Source organism: Canis aureus, chromosome 1 (genome assembly GCF_053574225.1).
Source record: "Canis aureus isolate CA01 chromosome 1, VMU_Caureus_v.1.0, whole genome shotgun sequence".
Classification (NCBI taxonomy): Eukaryota; Metazoa; Chordata; class Mammalia; order Carnivora; family Canidae; genus Canis; species Canis aureus.
The window spans coordinates 77048585-77071692 of record NC_135611.1 but is presented as its reverse complement, the minus strand read 5'-3'; the positions used below and the strand labels follow the sequence as shown (position 1 = coordinate 77071692).

Sequence of the window (23108 nt, the reverse complement as noted above, 5' to 3'; positions counted from 1 at the left end):
TTTTTTTTTTTTGGTCTATAATGACATAGTGTTTGCCCCAGCAATTCCTAACTCCTAGTGAAATGTCTGGCATGGTGAAGACTGTCCACTCTGACCTAGTCCAGGGATCTCGTCGAAACACTGGGACCACTCTTCAGATGCAAGTACAGTGCAAAAAGGCAGACACCTTCCCCATCCAAAAATCCCAGGTGAGGGCAGATGGTCTCAGTTAAGAACATAAGAGAACTTCACGGTCATCATGTAAGCACTTCGGCAAATCTCTGATAGCTGGTACAGAGCCTGACTCTGGAACCCCTGGTAGCACAGAGGCAAAGAGGAGACAAGCACTGACACAGCTCAGCACAGGTAACACACTCACTCTGCAGGGACAGAGCAGCCGGGGCTGGTGATGAGAACATGAAGAAGACCATTCTTTCCCTTGTGGGTTCATATGGTACTATCCTTAATGGTCATGTATAAATATGTGTGTGTCCCACATATCTTTGTGTAGGTCTGTGTATGTGAGTGCCTGTGGAAGTCTGTCTGTTTTAACAGGTATTCACTGGACAGTCTAAAAACTCAATATGTCTGTCTGCGAATCACCCAAGGTTCCATACTGTTCTACAGAATTTGGAGTTCAGAGGACCATCCTACTATCCCATTGAAAGCCCCTATCAGGCAAACTTGAGGGAAAAGTTCAGAGTTAGGAACTGAAAATGTTCCTCAGAAAACTCCTGTGAATAGCTCAATTCTTACATGACTCCAGAATTATGAAAAGTCCTATTTAGCATTAGCGTTTTTAAAATACTCCTATATTTTAATTTCCTTCACTTAAACTCCAGAGGGTCAACTAGATGGTTTGAGCATCACTTTGAGGGAAAGAATAAAAAGACAGAGAAGTACCCTCTCCTGTCCCCTTGCAGAGGGGGTGCATTCTATCAAAGGGGCCTTTACAGTTTCTGGGCAGAGACTAGCAGGATGCACCACACACTGCCAAAACAGATGGCAATGAGAAGCTTCTGCAGAGCAGAACACCCAGGAATTATGGCAAACAAACTGCTCTCTTTCCCACTAATGCCAAAGGACTGTGGTGCCACTGCGGAGCAAAAAGGTTGATTTCAGACTGTAACACATATAAGCTCTTCCCCTGCACTGGGCTACTGGTAAAACCAGTAAGATATCCTATGTAAACCAGCTATGGCTTACACAAACTATCTGCATGACAGTATGAGTTTAAAGTTTTTTGGCTTTCAGGGATCCCTGGGTGGCGCAGCAGTTTAGCGCCTGCCTTTGGCCCAGGGCGCGATCCTGGAGACCCGGGATCGAATCCCACGTAGGGCTCCCGGTGCATGGAGCCTGCCTGCTTCTCCCTCTGCCTGTGTCTCTGTCTCTGTCTCTCTCTCTCTCTCTCTCTGATGTGACTATCATAAATAAATAAAAATTAAAAAAAATAATAAAGTTTTTTGGCTTTCAAGTTCAGGCTAGATGAGGAAGGCCAGAGATAGGAAGAGTCCCACCAGTGAGCACCAGCCATGCGGTAGGCCTGGTACGAGGGACTCTACCCACGACATCATCTACTGTGCCTCCATACCCTGGGAAGGTGAATATTTTACAGTCTTGTTCTGCAGACACAGGAACCTGCCTGAAGTCACACCCCTGTCTGATAAGGCCAGGCTTCTAGTGGAGTCCTGTCTGTTTCTCTGGATGGAAAGTTTCCTGTATGTTTCAAGTGGCTGGAAAACAAATCTCTTGAGCTGTTCTGTATGGAATCATTGGTCTTAAAAAGTTTATATGACAGGATGACCTACTGATGGACTGCTGGATGCCGTATAAAGTACTGCCCGACTCAGCTTTCTTCATGCTGGCTCAGCCAAGGAAGCACCAGATTCCTGAGGTTGGGGAAGTCCACCCACATCATAATGTGATAGCGCAGCTCTATGTGCCATCTGGTCACAGAGCCAGTTAAAGGTCTGACCCCACGTGCCACTTAGAAAGGAAGGGCTCCAAGGGCACGTGGGTGGCTCAGTCAGTAAAGCATCTGACTCTTGATTTCAGCTCTGGTCATTATCTCAGGGTCTTGAGATCAAGCCCTGTGTTGGGCTCCATGCTCACATGGAGTCTGCTTAAGATTCTCTCTCCCTCTGCCCCTTCCCCTCTCTTGCCCGCATTCTCTCTCTCTCTAAAAAAGAAAGAGAAAAAGAAAGAAAGAAAGAAAAAAGAAGGAAGGAAGAGCTTCAATACCTCTTCACCGCAATGGCCAGGTTTTCCATTTCTGTGCTCTGCAGTTTGATCTCACGGATAAAGTTCCTGATAACATGTTCATACGGCTGAATTAGTCTTGGCTCCACAAGGTTGATGTTTAGATACAAGGTGCTAACTTGTTCTTTTCTGCCAAGAAAAATAATCATAATGAAATTAAAAGCTTAATTAAACCAAGCAAAAAATAAAAAAGCAAATTTTCAGAATACTTTTAGGAATGAGACACATAAGAATCAAGGAAGAAAAAGGCAACAATAATAGAAGCAGAAGGGAGGGATGCCTGGGTGGCTCGGTGGCTGAGGGTCTGCCTTTGGCTCAGGGTGTGATCCCAGGGTCCTGGGTCTAAATCCCACATTGGGCTCCCCGCAGGGAGCCTGCTTCTCCCTCTGCCTATGTCCCTGACTTTCTCTGTGTCTCTCATGAATAAATAAATAAAATCTTTAAAAAATAGAAATTCTAAAAAAGGTAAATAGGGGTGCCTGGGTGGCTCATTTGGTTGGGCAGCTGCCTTTGGCTTGGGTTGTGATCTTGGGGTCATGGGATTGAACCTCTCATCAGGCTCCTGGCTCAGCAGAGAGTCTGCTTCTCCCTCTCCCTGTCCTTCTGTCCCTCCCTCCTGCTTGTGCTCACTCTCTCTCAAATAAATAAAATATTTTTTAAAAATTTAAATTAAAATAAAAAATGGTAAATAGATGCACAGAAAGTTAGGTAATCATTAAATGGATTAATAACATGTTCCACCAATCCCTAATAAGACATATTTCAGCCTTTATGTGAATATACCTATTATTTTATAGTCAGTTAAAAATTACTGCATATAAATTCATATGTATTTGTATGTGACAATCCTCATATTAATTATTATTAACTTTTATAAAAAGACAAATATTCCAGAATCATTTCAAAAGAAAAGCTGATGTGACTGGGCAGCTCACCTACTAGAGGATAAAAGAGTGAGTCAGGGAGCTGGCAGTGCTCCTGACTCAAGTTCAGTGGATGATATGCTAAGTGTACAGAAAGAAGACTCTGTGAAGACACAGGAAAGTAGCCATCTGAAAGCCAAGGGGACAGGCCTCAGAAAGAACCAACCCTGCTGGTACCTTGACTTGAGACTTCTAGCCTCCAGAACTGTATGAGAATGAATTTCAGTTAAGTCACCCAGTCTGGTAGTTGTTACTAGAAATTCCTACGCAGCCAGAGCAAACAGTAAAAGGTCCAAAGTCCCAGAGTGACCGAGTAGCTGAGCTGGGAATAGACCCCACTGTGATGCTGCAGACCACATGATCCGCCGTAACATTATTTTGCTTCCAAACTGTGGTAAAGCATCTGAATCGTGGCAGAAGAAATGGGATTCAAAATTAATTCACAGAACTATGAAACATGCAAATTGTGAGGTAGATATTAACCCAGAAGCTTAGTTAAGCATGGCCTCAATGTGTGTCCATGGAGTTATAAACTCCCCCAGGTTTCCACTTATAAATAAACTGCTCAGTCTGTGCAGAGGCCAATTACGATTGAAGAGAACTGCTCAAGTGAAGTATTATTTTTTTTGAAGTGAAGTATTATTAATAAACCTGCAGGATTAAGCCACTTTGTTTGATGTAAGATACAGAAAGCAGCCATCATCCTTCCCATCAAAGCTGAGTACAAACACTAGTTGCAACAGTGAGACATATTTACTACAGCAGTAAACAAAACAAAACAAAATACTCTTAGATTGCCCCATGCAATTTCAATGCATAACAGGATCATTAACTTCTTTGCCTTTTGTCATTTACTAATCACCAGCATGATACAAAACAAAAAGACTTTCTCCTTAATAGGAACTTGCTTATCAGAGATGGCCATTGAAATCCTATCACCTAGAGTCCTTGTTTATTGGCTAACAGCACAATAAAATGTTCAGAAGTAGAGATCAGTAGATTTCCTGACTTTCTGCCAGTTTCAAAAATAAGAAAGAAACATGATTTGTAAATCTTCTTGATGGTCTTAACATTATAAAGAATTTTAGAAATAGTTGACAGTGAAGTATACAAACATATCAATTATAGCAAATACGTGACACTGGCAGAAAACATGTTATATAGTTAATACTTATCTATCCTGGGCACCTGGGTGGCTCAGTGGTTGAGCATCTGCCTTTGGCTCAGGGCGTGATCCCGGGGTCCTGGGATTGAGTCCCCCATCAGGCTCCCTGCATGGAGCCTGCTTCTCCCTCTGCCTATGTCTCTGCCTCTCTCTGTGTCTATCATGAATAAATAAATAAATAAATCTTAAAAAAAAAAATACTCATCTATCCTGCTTCCTATTACAAAGCACACAAGGAGAAATGACTTCCCATAACCGCAGGCAGGCAGAGTCATGTGACTAGTTCTAGTCAATAAAATGGAATAGAAATGGTGTGTGTTTGTCACTTCTATGCTTGTTCCCTAAAATTCGTCATAAGATCCTCAGCTTCTATCCATTCACACTCTTTCTCTCTTTCTCTCGGCATCTCTCCCTCCATTCTCCTTCCCTCTCTCTTCTTGCTCCTTCTCTACCTCCATCCGTCTCTCTTCTTCATCCCCAGAGCTGAAGTGAAGAACTCCAATATGCCAAAGTCATGGGATAGAATATGCTTGGATTCCTGAATCACCACACTGAGGTTAACTGCTCAGCAGGGCTGCCTGACCACTTCAATCTGAATGACCCACTAGAAAGAAATATGTTTGTATTCTGTAAAGCCACCAGGATTTGGAACTTCTTTGTTATAGTCCATTTGAACTTAAAAGGTTGGCATAATATTTTCCTATTTTGTTTTTTTATTAACCTCTTCCAGATAAAGTTACTTCCTTGTCTTTTTCTTGATAGCTTCATATTAACTAAGTAAAAGCTTCTATGACCAGGGTAAATCTTTATAGTATCACCACCCACTCTCTCTAAAGAGAACAGAAAACTACTCTGAAGCATTCGTATCCTGAAGCAGACAATTATTAAGCACCTTACATATGCAGTCCAGGCAGTGATCCAGCATTTACATGTACTATTCGCTTAATCCTCATGGCAACCCTATAAAGAAGTTATCATTAGTATGCTGTTTAGCAAAGAAGAAACTGAGGCACAGACAGCAAAGTATTATCCTGGTAGCAGAGCCAGGTTTCCAATTCAGCCCATCTGGCTCAGAGTCCAGATCCTCATGGAGGAAATACCTCTTCGTGCCAAAAGTAAATGCTGAACTGGTCCTTCAAGGACCCCAAGAGCATGTCTCCATTTAAGAAAACTTAACCTATCAAGATTTTTAAAAATTCCTTTGTAGGAGGATATATATCATTGCTGCAAGGACTGTCCACATTACAAAGGATCACCTTTAAAGAATGAAAGCATGACAAAGATTAAAATGAGAAAATCTTCTAAAATTTGGTTTATGTAAAGCTATCTGGGAAAAGTATTACTGTAGACAATAAGTCCCACTCCCACCTTCCCCAGGCCCCATATGTCTGTGTGCTTCATTTGGTTTGTATCTGTGAAATTAGAGAACCATCTGGATTATGCCAACAGACAGCCAACAGAACACACTTGGCAATTCTGACACCTGATGGAGAAAAGTACCTGACTGTAAGAAGAGGTAATACCTTTTGCCTCTCTGTGAGCTTAAATGCTGTGCCCTGCCCAGGCAGCTGAACACTTGTGGATTCGTCAACTCAGCAGACGTGGTGCCATTGCCTGGTGCCAAGACAATCTTTGTTCCACTCCTAAGAGTGTCGCAGTCACTGGCCTCCCCTAGTGTCCTTGCTCCCCACGTCAAAGGTTAAGCAAGCAGAGAATGCACAATGTCGCACCACACGCAAAGCTCTGTTTCCTTCTGGCCGGACCCTGGGCGGTACACATCAGACCTGAAAATGGTGCCTGGTGATGTAAAGGCCCAAAGCACTTTTAATTCACTGGGTATGGGCCTAATCTCAGGCAGTTACACTTGGATTCACAAATACCATGTAGAACTGCTTACAGGTGTGCTTGACAAATCCTCAGTAAAAACGAAGGGTCAAGTCATAGGCCTTAATCAGCCAAGACAAAACACAGTCTCTACACTTCTATGCCAAGAGAGCCCCTAACACTAAAAATAATCTAATTTATGTCTGAAGGAAAAGAGATCAAATGAAAAGCAGAGACAGACATCAGAGAAATGTAGATCAAAGCACTCCCTGAATTACCACCCAACTTTAGATGTTTAAAACCTGAGCTGTTTATCTTCTTGTTTGATAAATTACAAGATGATCTGTGTCAAAAAAAAAAAAAAAAAGAGAGAGAGAGAGTTGTGGTGAGTAAATTACCTGATGAAAAAATTCACAATTTAGTTTTTAAATGGTCCCTGGGAAATAAGCATTTTAAATCACAAATATTCCCACTGAAGCTGAAAGCTTTATTATGGGAACTTAGAAGAAAAACAGACACACTCAAGACATGTAAAAATTATAAAAGGGTCACACATTTTCACAAGATTAATACTTTATTGAGAAGAGCACAGATATATCTACATTCATGTGCACATACTGTAGTTAGTGCTGGTACTCAGAATGCCTGGACACCTCTGGTCTAAGAATACCTCTGCGAGATAGCCAATGCCTCTCCACACTAAGGAACACAGTGACCCAGTAAGATCGTTAGGAAACTGTCTCTTAGATTCCAAGTCTTGCTGTATTAAGCATTAAAATAGGAGGCTAACTTCGTCATTCAGATCACAGATCAAATATATCTAAAACCCAAAACAGTTTTTTATGAACAAAAGGTAACAGTATTGAGTATCAATGTCTGCAACATTCTATACTAGGGACTGGCATAAGAAATTTGACCTTATGACCTTAACATCTGAGCCTGGGAAATTAAAACACCCATGCCATCCATGGGGCACCCTGCTAGATCCTGGAGGTAAAGTGCTATGGACAGACTGGGTCCCTTCCCCCATTAGACCCACTATGAAGATTAACGACAAGATACTCCGGCAGCATAGACAGGGAACATGACCAGCACTTGGGGGATAACCTGAGGGATGAGTAGATGCCAAGTAGGCAGTAAGTGAGAAAGGGCAAGGGAGCAGTAGCCTGTCCGAGGCACCAGTAATCAGAGGTAGAAGGCAGGACAAGGGGGGGTGGGTAAGGCAGCCACTCCTGTAACTGAAAGAAGCTGGTAGGGCTGGAGAGCTCAGAGTGGGGGAGGTTGGCAGCAGCAGAAGATATGGATGTGGCCTGAAAAGTTACCAGGATCTAGAAGGCACAGCAAAGAAACAGGAGGAGACAGTTACTGAGAGGGTAGGAAGTCACTGGAAGTGTTAAATGGAAACAATGACTTGACCGAGTCTGCATCTTAACTACTCGCATCTTCACAAAGTTTTGGCTGAAGCAGAGAAATAAAAATAAGCACATGATTTTAATAAACAAGTTTGTAGAGATAAAGGTAAATCTAAGTTGTGTCATTTAATCCAGAAAGGTACAACTTCAGAAGTTTTTGTGAATTTCTACTTTCCTCTGCTACAAAATATGTAAAATTCTAGACAATAAAAACCTGATCATACAAACAGATCACCAGAATAGAACAGAGCGCATAAAGAGACCCATGTGAATACAGTCAACCGATACCTGACAAAGGAGCAAAGGTAATATAATGAAGCAAAGATGGTGTTTTTAACAAATGGTCCTGGAACAAGTAGGCTTCCTCTTGCAAAAGAACATAACACAGAACTTAATACCATTCACCAAAATGAAGTCAAAATGGATAAGAACTAAACATAAAATGCAAAACTATAAACTTTTAGAAGAGAAGAAAGGAAAAAAACCTAGATATGGATATGTGGAAACTTTTTACATAGAACACCAAAGGCATAATCCATGAAAAAAGAATTGATAAACTGGACTTCACTAAAATTAACAATTGCTCTGTGAAAGATGGTGTCAACAAAATGAGAAGATAAGCCACACACTGGAGGAAATATCAGCAAAAAGCATATCTGATTAATGTACTATCATCTAAAAATATACCAGCAGGGACACGTGGGTGGCTCAGCAGGTTAAGTGTCTGCCTTTGGCTCAGGGCATGATCCTAGAATCCTGAATTGAGTCCCACATCTGGCTCTCTGCGAGGAGCCTCCTTCTCCCTCTGCCTGTGTCTCTGCCTCTCTCTCTCTCTGTCCCTCATGAATACATAAAATCTTTTAAATAAATAAATAAATAAATAAATAAATAAATAAATAAATAAATAAATAAATATAAAAGTATACCCACAAAAACCCTTAAAACTCAATAATAAGAAAACAATTTGATTTAAAAAATGGGTCAAAGACCTTAATAGACACTTCATCAAAGAAGATACATGGATGGCAAGTAAGCACACGAAAATATGCTCCACATCACATGGCAGCAGGGAAATGCAAACTAAAACAATGAGATGGCACCACATACCTACTGGCCAAAATCCAGACCACTGACATCAAATGTTGGTGAGGATGTAGAGCAGCAGGAACTCATTCACTGCTGGTAGGAATGCAAAATAGTAGTAGCTTGGGAAGACAGTGTGATAGTTTCTCAGAAGACTACACATTCTCTCAATCATACAATCTGGCAATCAATGCTTGTTGGTATTTATCCAAAGGAGTTGAAATCTTATGTCCACACAAAAACTTGCATATGATTATGTATAGCCATTTTGGTCATAATCGCCAAAACTGGGAAGTAACCAAGATGTTCTTCAGTAGGTAGTGGATTAACTACGGTACTTCCAGACAAGGAAATATCATCCAACATTAAAGAAATGAGCTACCAAGCCATGGGAGAAGATATAAAGGAACTTTAAATGCATATTACTACACAAAAGAAACCGATCTGAAAAGATTACATACTACATAATTCCAACTCTATCATCCTGGAAAAGGCAAAACTTGGAGACACTAGAAAGATCAGTGGTTGCTAGGGATTAGAGGGGAGAGAGTAAGGATGAATAGGTGAAGCATAGAGGATTTTCAGGGCAATGAATACTCTGTATGATGTCATGGTACCTCTGCCCAAACCCATATAATATACATGAGTAACCCTAATGTAAAATAAGGAATTTGGGTGGTTATGATGTGTAAATGCAGGCTCATTAGTTGTAACAAATGTATCATTCAGATTGGGGTTTGTTGATAATGTGGGAGGTTGTACAAGTGTGGAGGCAAGGGGTATATGGGAAATCTTTGTACCTTCTTAATTTTTCTATGAACCTAAAACTGCTCTAAAAAATGAATCTTTTTTAAAAATCTGATATGGGTGCCTGAATGGTTCAGTTGGTTAAGCGTCTGCCTTCAGCACAGGTACTGATCTCAGGGTTCTATGATCAAGCCCCAGTTAGGCTCCCTCTCAGAGGAGAGTCTGCTTCTCCTTCTCCCTCTGCTGTTCTCTCTGCTTGTGCAAGTTTTCTCTCACTCTCAAATAAATAAATAAAATATTTTTAAAAACTGATAGTTTATTTCTCTTTGGGAGGGGGGTAAAAAAAATGGGCATATTCCTACCTAGGTGACACCCACTAACTTTCTAGATGCCCTGAACCAACCATACTGTCATGTGGTCAGTGAAAAGACTGATCCTTTTATCCCCACACAAGTTAGATAAAAGTTACTGACTTCAAAACATACTTTTATTACATAGTTAACATACTTTCAGAACAAACCCCAAATAAGTAGAAAATAATCCAATAAGCAAATGCAGCTGTGCCCCTAGAACTGGGCAGCATTAGCTCTCTTTGGGAAATTCGTGTCTGTCTTTCCAGACATGGTGTGCCTCTCTGCCCACTAACTGCCTGAAGCTGGCCACCTGCAACTGGAAGAGATTCCTATCTGTGTCCTCACAAAAGGTCTTGCTCTTCATTAACTCAGTTACCAAATGATTGTCTGGCTCTCCCTTCTAGAGAAAACAATGGTCTCTTCAACTTGGTTCCACCATTCCACAGGTGGAAAGACAAGCCAGTCCAGTGGCCTGGGCTCTCCTTGGCTCTGCTCTGCGGCTGCTCAGAGGATGATCTCACCCAGGTCTCCAACCACCAGGGCCTCCTCCAGGCTTCCCTGCCCATATACATTTCCCACAGGTAAAATTCCTTTGGGATTCCCATCGCCCTGAGAAGTACTTTAGTTCCCTAAGTATTTGGATGGGTAACATTCCTGCAAAGATTTTTTTTTTCAAAATTTCTTATCTTTTTTATTTTTTATTTATTTAAATTCAATTTGCCAACATATAGTATAACACCCAGTGCTCATCCCTGCAAAGATTTTAAAATAGAAACTCCCTGGGAGATGATTCAAAGTCTAGAAACATTTCAAATTGCAAATTGCTTCCTTTTTGAAATCACTGATATTTAGTTCCTGGGAGTTAGCCAATGGATGGGGCGGGAGGGGGGGAGGCAGAAATAGCAAGGGGCACTGTGCTGAAAGTTTAGGGAGGGCATTCTCCTCACAGCTGAGGGCTGCTTCCGTCATGAGTGAAGAGTGCCTGGGGCAGGTATAATGGCCTGGCTAAATCAAATGCTTCCTCACCACATCCTGGCTTTGGGAGCCAGGGCAAAACTCTTAGCCTCCTGAACTTCAGTTTCCTCAGACATAAAGTGAGAAGAGTTTCCTACCACATAATGTGCGGATTAACCCCCAACTGAAGCACACACAACAATACCAGGCGCCTTATTGGGAATCGAGAAATGTTGGCCATTCTTGTGATCTGTTACTGCTCTTGACTCCGCTCCCCCCGTGCATTAGTAAGTAGGTGTTTATCTCCTGTGTGCTTCTGGGTTGTGTTTTGGGGAAAGGGCCAAAGGGAGAAAGTGGTGTAGTGTGGAAACCTCATGGATAGAAATATTATCTTATGAGTGCTAGTATAAGGGAAACTGAGAAATGAAAGTTGGATCATCCTTGAGGTCAGCCTATGAGGCTCATAGTCCAGGGGTGTGATATCCTAACATCTAAGAAATATGTATTTGATCATTCAGATGACCAAAATACATTTCTTAGATATATTTGGTCTTCATCCACAATTCCTGAAAACCTTCAAAGCCATAAAGGTTGAAACAGGAGCCTTTTATTAATGAAGGTGATTTTTCAGACCCCACCCAAAGAGGTGGCTAGTGTTGCTAGGAGGATCAACCACGTGACTGAAGGGTTGAAACTTTCAGTCTCATCCACCCCATACACAGAAGCCTGGGGGTGTGTGACTGGCATCTGTGACTGGCGTCTGAAGTGGGGGGTGGTGGCAGTCTTGTAGGATTGAACCCTCAACCTGTGGAATCTGATGCTATCTCCAAGTAGACAGTGTCAGAATTGAATTAATTCTTGAACATCCTGCTGGTGCAATGGAATGCCTGGTTTGGGAGTGCGTCACCCCATGCTGGAATTGGGTCCAAGTACTCCAAAAGAAGGGGTCAGTAAAATTCTTCTGTAAAGCATCAGTCAGAAAACATTTACTATTTCTGTTGCAAATACTCAACTGGGCCTCTGGAGCATGAACACTGACATAGACAACACACGAATGAGCTTAACTTCGCTCCAATTAAATTTTATTTACACAAACAGGCCAAGGGCCAAATAGGCCTTCCTCTGAACCCTGTTATAGTCTGTTAACATAAAGAATGCCCTGAGCACAGTAATGAGGATAGGGTAATGCAGACCTAGTCTTCTAGACACAGGAGACAGGCCTTTGGTCACATCCTGCCCCTGGTGCAGATCAACTTTTTTTTATATATGGATACCACATTGTCAATGTGCCTGTATGTGTACACATATACGTGAAAATACGTACCTCTTGACTTAAACAGTACTCATAGTAGACATTCATGATCCCAGTATTTCTCTTCTATCAATTTACCTGGAGTCAATTTAAATGTAGGCATAATCTAGTAATGTTAGTGCAAGTTGGTGTATTTTCGAAAGGGGACATGTCACCTTTCCATGTATACTTGAGACAATCTCATGCTGTTGTCTGATATTTTATCCACTTTGACTTATAAAAAAGAAAATTCTGGATAAATGCTCATCAAAAAGCTACATCAACAGTAAGTAACAGTAAACTATGTACTAACTATGCATTAAAATTACTAACAAGGGGATCCCTGGGTGGCTCAGCGGTTCAGCGCCGCCTCCCAGTGATCCTGAAGTCCTGGGATCGAGTCCCACATCGGGCTCCTGCATGGAGCCTGCTTCTCCCTCTGCCTGTGTCTCTGCCTCTCTCTCTCTCTGTCTCTCATGAATAAATAAATAAAATCTTTAACAAAAAAATTACTAATAAAATAAAATAAAATAAAATAAAATAAAATAAAATAAAATAAAATAAAATAAAATAAAATAAAAGTTGCGCTATCATAAGCCAAGGGGAGTTAGTGGATCTGTAACTCAGTGGTACATGACACATCCTTGCAGTAGAGAGACTGCTCATGAACACGTGGCTAAATCAGAAGGCAATCAGTGATAAACCCATCTCTCCTTTCCTGACCCTTTTCAGACACAGCATGACTAGGCCTTTCCTTTCAGAAACAAGGAACAGAATACTCACTGATAAAACAAATTAGGCTTGGACAAGAGAAGCTGGAGACAGATAACTCCTGCAGGTCTCAGATGGTGGCAGAGAATGCCAGGGGACATCTGCCCTGTGGTACACCAGGCTGCCAGGTGGCCACCGGGCCAAATCAATGGGAAATTGGGAGATTAGAGGCACAGGGTCCATAAAATGGGTACTGAAGACAGAAGTCAGACCGTCCTACCACACAGCAATAGAAGGTAACTGGGATGCTCTTGCTACTGTCATTTAACCATTTTAGTACAACTTAAATGTATAACTAGTTATTTTATTCAATGGTAATGCTTTCAGGTTTTGTGATAAACCCTTCTGGCAACCAGGACCTCAAAGAACAACAAAGGAGCATGCTTAATACACAGTTAAGGACCAAATTTCCTTTCCACAAGAATGAAGGTGATAAATGTGGAACTTGCTCAAAATGTTAACTGTCACTGCCAAGAGGAGCCTAAGGACATAGGACGATGAATAGAATGTGGTATCCAGATGGGATGCTAGAGCACAAGGAGGCCATTAGGGGAAAACTGAGAAAAAATTAGTGAAGTATGGATGTTTTTAAAAGATTTTATTTACTTTTTCATGAGAGACACAGAGAGAGGCAGACACACATGCGGAGGGAGAAGCAGGCTCCCTATGAGGAGCCTGATGTGGGACTCGATCCCAGGATCCTGGGATCACAACCTGAGCCAAAGGCAGACACTCAACCATTGAGCCACCCAGGTGCCCCAGTAAAGTATGGATTTAAACAATAATAATGTACCAGTGTCAGTTTAATTGTGACAAGTGTACTACATCAATACAAGATGCTAATTGTGAATGAAACGACACACATATTAAGGGAACTCTGTATTATCTTCATAATTTTTCTGAAAATCTAAAAACATCCTAAACAAAAATAAAAAGGTTTCTTTAAGGTTTGTCAACATGTAGCTTCTACCACGGTGGACCAGAATGATACCATTAACCACATGAAATATAGTGAAAACCAGAAGACAACAAATCTCCTGAAAAAGCATCAGCACCAATGTCTTTTAAGAGAACCATGTAAGGTCTACAGTGTCATCCATGCTGCTGCAGAATGAAAGCATGTAAAGTATGACCCTTCCCTTAGATCAAAAGATTATGGTTCTACATTGAATCTGTGCATTTCCACTCCCAAGTTTTCTTGTACACATATGGTAGTGACAGTGGTTTTGTGTCTCCATTAACTGAATAAAAACTTTTGCAGAGGTAAATTAGGCCAGTTTGGTATCACTGTGATCAATGCTTCAAAAAGAAAATCAGTTAATTCCAATAATGGTTTGATTCTTTTTTCCCATCCACTTCATGGAATCAGAGTAAAGATTATGGAAGCTCATTCTGTTGAATGTAAAGCATCCAAACTTATTACAAATGTTATTATAAGTTTAGTGAAATATAAAAGTAAAGCATTGTGCTTAAAAATGAAAATTTGTACTAAATTAAGAAATCTATGAAGTAGAAATACATGTGGAACTGGTGGTGGGGCATATGATGGCATCCAGACAGGCTCTGATAGTCTACCAACTGAAAGAGAGGCTGTAGCTATCAGAATTTTAAATATATTCACACATATAATTACAGTATCTAACAATTTTTGTGGTGATTCCTTTTTCTCTCTGTGACTTATCATTATTCAGGTTTTGGAAACATTTGAACCTTTGGAGGACTACTTAACAAATCGTCCTATGTTTTTTGTAAACCTGTCCCATAAGTTGGCATGACATTCTGCTCAAAATCTGTTGGAAAACTTTAATCAAATTAATCAACGATGGGAGCTATAAAAACTGTCTTCAGCTTTTGAAGCTGTCAGCAGATTGGAATTAATTGAAAAATAAGCCTGAAACCAGGAAGGCACTGATGAACTAAACAGATGAAATGGGAGCTCAAATGTTGTACAAATTAAATCTCAAAATTCTGTAATTATGATTTGGAATATCTCAACCTCTTATTTTTATTTGATTAAATTTATACTCTGTGCCAAAATAAAATTAAATTGAAAAGCCCTACAATTTTGAAGTATCTCAGTATGGGAAAACATTTCTAAGAATCATAAATGGAGACAAACTTATCTGACAAGTATCGTCCTATAAGACTTAAGAAATCTGGGATCCCTGGGTGGCACAGCGGTTTAGCTCCTGCCTTTGGCCCAGGGCGCGATCCTGGAGGCCCGGCATCGAATCCCACGTTGGGCTCCCAGTGCATGGAGCCTGCTTCTCCCTCTGCCTATGTCTCTGCCTCTCTCTCTCTCTCTCTCTCTGTGACTATCATAAATAAATAAAAATTAAAAAAAAAAGAAATAAAATCTTTAAAAAAAAAAAAAAGACTTAAGAAATCTGTCAAAGAATGTGTCAAAGAAAGCACTTTGAAGGGAGTAAGAAAACACAGGACTTGTGACCAGCAAAGGCAGAAATAGAGATGTATGCCAATACCTACATGTCTCAATACCAAAACAAAATAGAATTGAGAAGATCTTCCATTTATCAGAATTTGCTCTGAGCTCATTACTGAATTTTCTTATGACTGTAGGTCAGTGCTTGGACAGGAAATGTTTTCTCCATTAAAATATAATGACCTGGGGCACCTGGGTGGCTCAGCGACTGAGCATCTGCCTTTGGCTCAGGGTGTGATCCTGGGGTCCTGGGATCAAGTCCCACATCAGGCTTCCTGCATGGAGCCTGCTTCTCCCTCTGCCTGTGTCTCTGCCTTTCCCTCTGTCTCTCATGAATAAATGAATAAAATCTTAAAAAAAAACAACAACATGATGATCTGCAGAGAAGAGTCAATTACTAATGTCAATAATTTCAAACTTAATAATCATAATCTTCTACAGAACATTACAAGCAATTTTGTGGGGCAGAAAAGGCATAAAAGATCACAATGAAAAAAGATATATTCTTCAGGAAAATACTACAAATAGAGATAACACACCGATTAAAATACTTAAATATTTTCCAAAAGTAACTATTCCACGTATATAATTTTTAAATATTCACATAATTGGTATAAAGATTTTACCTTGATGTATATAAAATATGTATACATTTTAGAAATAACTTTTTAAAACATTTTCGATAGAACTATGTCATAGGACCACACATATAATAGTATAAGTATAATCAGATAATAAAATAACATTCCAATAAAGTTAGATAATTTTAAATATATTAGTTCCTCTCACATTATTTGCAAGAAAATTCTGGGTTGCAGGATCAATGCTACAACCACTCTACTTCCTATCTGGTTCCTTCAACCTGCTCATATTCCAAGCACTCTTAGGTGCTCACTGTCCTCATAGTTTGCATAGTGTACAACACATAATACATGAATTTTCAACAAGGAAGACTAGTTTAAATCAAATATGTCATGGGAAACACCTTCATCTTCATCCTTTCCTAGTGGAAATGTATTTCAATACTGGTCTCGGATCAAAATCAAAACCTTTGCTATTTCCTATCTAGTAATCATACACTGCACATCAGTCAAGGCTCTCCCAAATGCTACCTCCTCCATGAAGCCTGCCTAACTGTTCCAACCCCAAGAAATCTTCCATTGCAGATCCCCTGCCACACTTAATCTGAAGCTCTGTGGACTGAGTTTACTGTGGATGCTTACCTTCCAGTTACCCTATTGGCCTCCATAGGCCTTGCAGCACCAGAGACCTGAACTGACACAGATTCCGCATTAATGAATGAAGGAGGCAAGAGCCTGCGGAAGGAGGACTCCGTGGGAGCTGAAGCAGAGTGGGTGGAGTTCTGTGCTGGATCTGAGGCTGCCCAAGGAAGGCTGTAGTGAGGAGGGAGCAGATGAACCTTGTGGGTCAAAGGGTCAGGGACAAGACTACCTGTGGTTTGAAATCTGACCACCACGCTGAGAAGGGCCAATCCCCTTCTGAACACTGAGATAGCAGAGCATTTCTGAAAGTATGTTGTAGCTCTATAGGCAAGAGTGCACACTGTTACTCTCAACACTGAGGATAGTGGTTGGGAGTTTCTTGAAAACTCGGGAGAGAAATGGTTGGGGGCACAGGGGAAATGACCCCCAGCCCTCCTTCCTGGCCCAATCTGAGGGATCTGGGCCTGTGGGCTGTGTCTGCAGGCCCTCTGGCAGCCAAGAGGGGAGGAGGTACTGAGCTGTGAAGCCCCCAGGTAGGGGTGATGCTGTGTAGCATTAACCTCCCCCCCACTCTTGCCCTTAACCCCAGATTCCCCTGGGGCAGAGGGACAAGCCCCCTACTGGGGCCATTTCAATGGGGGTGGAGTTTTTTTGGGTTTCTTTCATTCACGTATTTTTTACTGATAATAGAGATGATCAGGTCCTGCCCCCACACCCAAGTCTTGTCCTTGCCCCAACTTTTTGTCCTCCAGACACCTCTACTCCCCCCACCTGTTCCTTCATCCTACTGTAGGTTAAAAAGAAAAAAAAAAAAAAAACAGAAACTGCAGCTGAGTTTTTCAGCTGGACTCCAGCTGAATGGCTAAACTAATGTGAATCCTAAATATATTTCCTTGATAATAAACAAGGATGCATTTGTAACAGAATATACACGTTTACGTTTCTAAACATTATGATATACACGTGAGTCCTCAAAACACAAATCACGTGATTTTACGTAGATCAATACAGATTTAAAATACTGCATTACGTTGATAACCTGCCACCAGCCTCTATAAAAGATAAGGATTTGCCTGTCCTTTTAAAAAATCTCCAGAAGACTCCAGAATCATGAGTACCACTAACAAGCACATTGTTCTCTTCTAAAATTAGCATATTCTGGGATAAGTGCATCCTACCTGTTCACTCAGCAGCAAACCTGTTTCTTGAATTTGTATTTAATAGATACTGAAAACCTACTACTAATTTTTGATTGGCTGGTATTTAAAGCTAAATTATTAAAGATATCATGGAAAGATAACTGTTTGGTATCTAAGCCACAGTCACATCTTCTTCAACAGTCAAATCTTGACCTTATGCCAGAGTATGGATGTTACTGTTGTAGATCATACACAGCCTGCTCTGGCTCTCTTGAGAGTTGTAAGAATTTGCTCTGAAAGATCATGTAATTAAATTATAAAGTTTTTTCTACAGCATCCTTGTACCATCTTAGATTAAAACTATTTGGACACATGGTAGTGTTTGTTGAGTTACTGCACAAAAAGCATATCAAAGAATTTTTTAATCTACTTTTTTTTAAAGAATCATTGATTTTTACCTACCTACCTTCCTACCTAACCATCAAACATAAAGATGAATCAATAAAGGCTTTCCAGTCTGTTTTATGCAACGATAGATCAAAAAGACCAAAAAAGCCAAATTACCTATAGAGATTTCCTTATAAATTTTCTTGAATGCTTTAAAATAAAATGTTGTTGACATCATTACTTCGACATTTCAACAGTTAAAACCTTTTGAGAGATCCCTGGTCTCATTTAGTGGTGCCTGGGGCGTATTTTCCACAAGGTAGAAGCTTCCCGAGATACACTTCACTGCTCATCAACTGTCCACTTCATTGCTTTCCCAGCATCCAGTGGAAAGTTTAATTACTTTTTAATTTGATTTTCTAAACAACCAAAGGGTGATTTTCTGGAATGTGATTTAAAAAAAGAAGGTAGTCAAAAATCCTATTAAAATCTGACTTTTTCACCTTATACCAGGATCAGTTGTCCTGAAAACTAATCCACTTTTGAGTTCCCAGAGCCATAGCCCCCTAAAAGAGCAAACAACCTTTAGATTTGCAAACACTATCTTCTGAAGGAATATGACCTCAACCCCTCAGGAGAGCCAAGAAAAGAAAAATCGGTCTCTTAATTGAGTCATCAATTTAACTCACTGGTTCATCAGATTAAAAAAAAAAAAAAAGCAATTTCAGTGAGCTGTGTATTTGCATTTATGTCAGTTTATATTTTTCACCCCAAACCTTTACTCTCCCAGGTTTGCAGTTCTGATTCCCTGGCACGAGCTGCCCTCCACTCTCATCTGTGTGGATTACATCCCCTCTGGGTAGTACAACTGGCCCCAAAGCTACTAGACAAAATGGAAATAAATGCTGAATGGTTGCTTTTCCCCAAAACTCATAAAAAAGAGCATTAAAAATAATTTCAATTACCAGCTATTGAACTGGGGGCCCATAACACAGATGCACACACACACCTCGCCAGCCCCTCCCATGGGTTCATCCAAGCATAAGCCCATGCCCACTCTTGGCTAGACGCCTACTTCTCATGAGTATTTGTAATAATATAAATGAATTTTCATGCTTATCTAAGTGGCATAATGTCTACAAAGATAATTTAGATTTATCATGTCTACTTTGTAGAACTTTCAAGATGAACATAGGGGAAAAGGAGCTAACACAGGAATAAAAATTAGCAAGACTGCAAAAAATAATAATAATAATTTCAAAATGGCAGCAGCACTCCAGCCACCAAAAACTCAGAGATCTGGCACCAAGGAGCAATCCAAAAGAAGGTTGAAAGCCAAGAAAGAATGAAAAGTAGCCTCTGAGACACCCCTGATCGATACAGGAATAACCTGCATTCAAACAGGGGCTTGAAAACACAATTCTAATATACTTGATCATGTGCTTTCTGAATCTTTAGCAGACGAAGGTACCCAGGATGGAAGGAAGAACTGACAACAATGAAGTGTAACCTGGTGGCCCAACAGCAAGAACAGAAAATACGTACAGAACTCAAAAAGCCAAGTTGAATGACCATCTCCACAAATCCTGGAGGTATCACTCTACCATGGCTCAGGATGAAAGCTTCAAGATGATGGCCCTGAGTTAGCAAGGAAATCTTAAATTATTTTGCAGTTATTAAAAGCAAGGCGTTGGATCTGTCCATTTGCTTACCAATAGACATATGACAGACTGCTCATTGCAGCAGTAATAGCCACAAAGTAGAAATTTCCCAAATGACCATCAGTAGTAAAATGGATAAATTGTCCAATCTTTACATGGAGAGACAGTCCACAGCAATGAAATGTCAGAGGTACAACTCCAAGCTCATAAACCTAAGGTTGAGCAGAGGAAGGTAACTACAATGTTTGAGGCCCTGTGTGTAAGTAAAAAAAACAGGCAGAGGATAATGACTAACCTGGGGAAGAGGGCAACAGGCCTTGGAAGGGAGCACTGAGGGCTTCTGCAAATGTGATGATATGTTCTGTTTCTCCATCTGGGTGCGGATTACGGAAGTGCTCCATCTGGTAAGATTCAGCAAGCTGTGCACATGGAAGATCCATGCACTGTTCTACACGCGTATCTGCCTTTGAAGGAGACTTTGCAGAATACACCATATACTCGGTGAATTATCAGCTACCTCATAGTAAATTCAGTCCTGAATGTTTCACAATTCAGATTGCAGACAACCAGAGGCAAACCAAGGCAGAATTTTGGAGCATGTGAAGTTCATCTTTTCTACCTCGGTAACATATTCTCTTTCTGGGTCTAACTTTTCATAAGCAACTCCCAACCCAATGTGGCTACATCCCATACCCTCATATCTCATTTCCCTGGCAGACTTAAATATATGCACAAATCACCCAGGGACCTTGTGAAAATGCAGATGCTTCAGCAGGTTTATAGTGGGGTGGACGAGTCTGCCAGTCTAGAACCACTACCAGGTGCTACCAATGCTGCAGGGCTGAGGCCCTGGAAAAGCATGTCTGAGAAAAGGGGGGATTTAAAAGCAGCATCTCCTGAGTTCCTGGGAACTTAAAAATGCCTCTTCCTGGGAAGATGAGCATGGAACTATGGGCTTTCTTATGGCGGAATTTTAGGACTTCTATGTGGTAGAACACATCTGAGCTTCCCTATGCCTCTCAAATTGCATCCTTGTTAGCAACCCCCAGTCAGGGACCGGAGCTCGTAGTTGGAGATGGTAGAGTAACAGCCTGTCCCTACTCTAAGAATTTCCTACTGTTTCTCATTAAAACTTCAGCCTTTGGACTTCTTGGCATAATGCCTTTCCCACAGCATTTGTAGGAGGGAGGGTGGGAAATAGGGAGAAGGAGACTCCTCCCTGGGTCTCCAGCCTCCTGGCCGATCCCTGCAGATCTGGGACTTGCCAGCCTCCACAAATGATGAGCCAATTCCTTCAATTCTCTCCTCTCTCTCTCTCTCTCACACACACACACACACACACACACACACACACACACGTTTCTGTTTCTCTAGGGAACCCTAAGTAATATGGTGGTTTGGTGGTTTAAATCATTGCATTTTGGAGTTAGTCACACATAAACAAATGTACCAGCTTCATACAAGCTAGCACTGCCTAAAAGTCTTAAATACAATTATTCAATTTATTCAGTTGAGTAAATTGAATTCAGTAAGAACCAAATTATTTTTCAGTTGCTGAATAAGAACTTTCAGTGTCATTCGACGGAGTAGGTAGGTCACTTTTTAAGGTCCCAAATGCTTAGCTACATTGTAAGATTTTAATTGTAGCCAGGGTTCATTAGGATTTTAACAACCTGTCTGAAAGATCTACAGACTTTTTGCAGACAGATTTTTATTGGCCTGAAGACAGCTTATTCACTGTAATCTATTAGCAGCAAGGCAATGCCTTATCCCTTTAGACTAGTACAAAGCCTCCAAATCTGTACACACAGAACCAATCTCCTACTTGGTCCTGGCTTTGCACCTTGCTCTAGCGCCCTGTGAATTGTACTCAAGACTAGGACGGCTCTGTCATGATCCTGTTCCTATAGCATTGATTAGCTCATTCCCTAGGTGAATACGTGAGCGATGCTAAAGTGGAAGTTGTGTTTACCAGCATATTAATGCTTTGCCCCAACCCTGCAAGTAATAGCCACCAAATGCAAGTCCATTCCCAAAGCTGAAGCAGCAGGCTGCAGGTAATACAGCACTGGACACAACGGCCATCTGGCCTGGGTCCTTTCTCCTGGCACAGACTGTCCATGTGCATTTTGCATTTGGACAGAGCCTTATGCATTTTGTCCATGTCCCTATAACTCAGCAGCCACAACCCATATACCTCCTCCATCAAACTTCCTTCGTCTTCAAAAAAATAAACTACAAAATCCTATATTTTCATTTTTTAAAACTTTCTACAGGTATTCCTAGCCTGCTGTATTTCTAGGTCTATTAAGATTCTAGTGTGACTTTATTTTTATTGTGCTAGTACTTTATTAGGATTGTTACTGGGTTTGAGTGTTCTGGTTACAAAGGTGTACAATACTGAGTGGTTGGCCCCATCCTTTATATATTATATATCCTGTGTGTTTGCAGAATATCACGGTTTTTTGGAATGCATACACCATGTTAGAACAGGAATGCCTGGGACGCCTGAGTGGCTCAGCGGTTGCGCACCTGCCTTCGGCTCAGGGCATGCTGTTGGTCCTGGGATTGAGTTCTGCATCGGACTCCCTGTAAGGAGCCTGCTTCTCCCTCTGCCTGTGTCTCTGCCTCTCTCTCAGTCTGTGTCTCAAATGAATGAATGAATGAATCTTAAAAAAGTGGGGGGGAATCCCTGGATGGCTCAGCGGTTTACCGCCTGCCTTCAGCCCAAGGCGTGATGCTGGAGTCCTGGGATCGGGTCTCACGTCAGGCTCCCCGCATAGAGCCTGCTTCTCCCTCTGCCTATGTCTCTGCTTCTCTCTCTGTGTCTCTCATGAATAAATAAAATCTTAAAAAAAAAAAAAAAAAGGAATGCCTGTGCTGTAACTCATTCATTAACATCCCCAAGCTAACCCTATCTGCCAGACTGAGGTACATGCTATGCCATGTATCCCCAAGGAGGAAAAGAAAAAATAATTTTGCATCATAAACACTAACACTGGTTTATAGCATTTCTGTCAGAAAACATGACATACGAACATCCTAAAACATGCATTTTCTAAGTAAATGCTGGTTGACTCTTCTGAAATTCATCCCAGTCCAGGGCAGACTGGGACTCTGTTCTATGGAGGGAAGAATTATGAAGTGATTGGGTCCCACTGAGGGATGCCAGTGGTGCAGCCACCAAGCCTAGTACGTGGGAACAAGCCAACAAATGCTGCCACAACCTCCCATGAGCCCTTGTACCTCTGGCAGCAGGTGACACTCTCACCACTGCATTTGGATTTCCAGATGAATACCTCATTTGCACTTTTTTTGCTTTATATCCAGACAGTTTAAAAAATATTCTTGGTCAAAGATAGCATTATAACAAAGTGGCCACTTGAACATGCTCCATAATTTTGTAATTGTAAATAATCACAATGGGGTATCATGGCTCAACAGTCTCATAAAATGTCCCAAAACTAAATTTTAAAAAATTGAAATTGAAGGGA

At 41.0% G+C, this 23108-nt stretch overlaps 1 protein-coding gene across 8 annotated transcripts in view; it reads right to left on the bottom strand.

Annotated features, from left to right (window-relative positions):
• The window catches only part of RASEF (RAS and EF-hand domain containing), a 209408-nt gene that overhangs the window by 45451 nt on the left and 140849 nt on the right, over positions 1-23108 (bottom strand). For all 8 annotated transcript variants that reach the window (XM_077905661.1, XM_077905633.1, XM_077905650.1 and 5 more), the window contains one exon: positions 2221-2367. In XM_077905661.1, coding sequence (XP_077761787.1) covers positions 2221-2367 — 147 coding nt within the window. The remainder of the gene's footprint in view (positions 1-2220; positions 2368-23108) is intronic.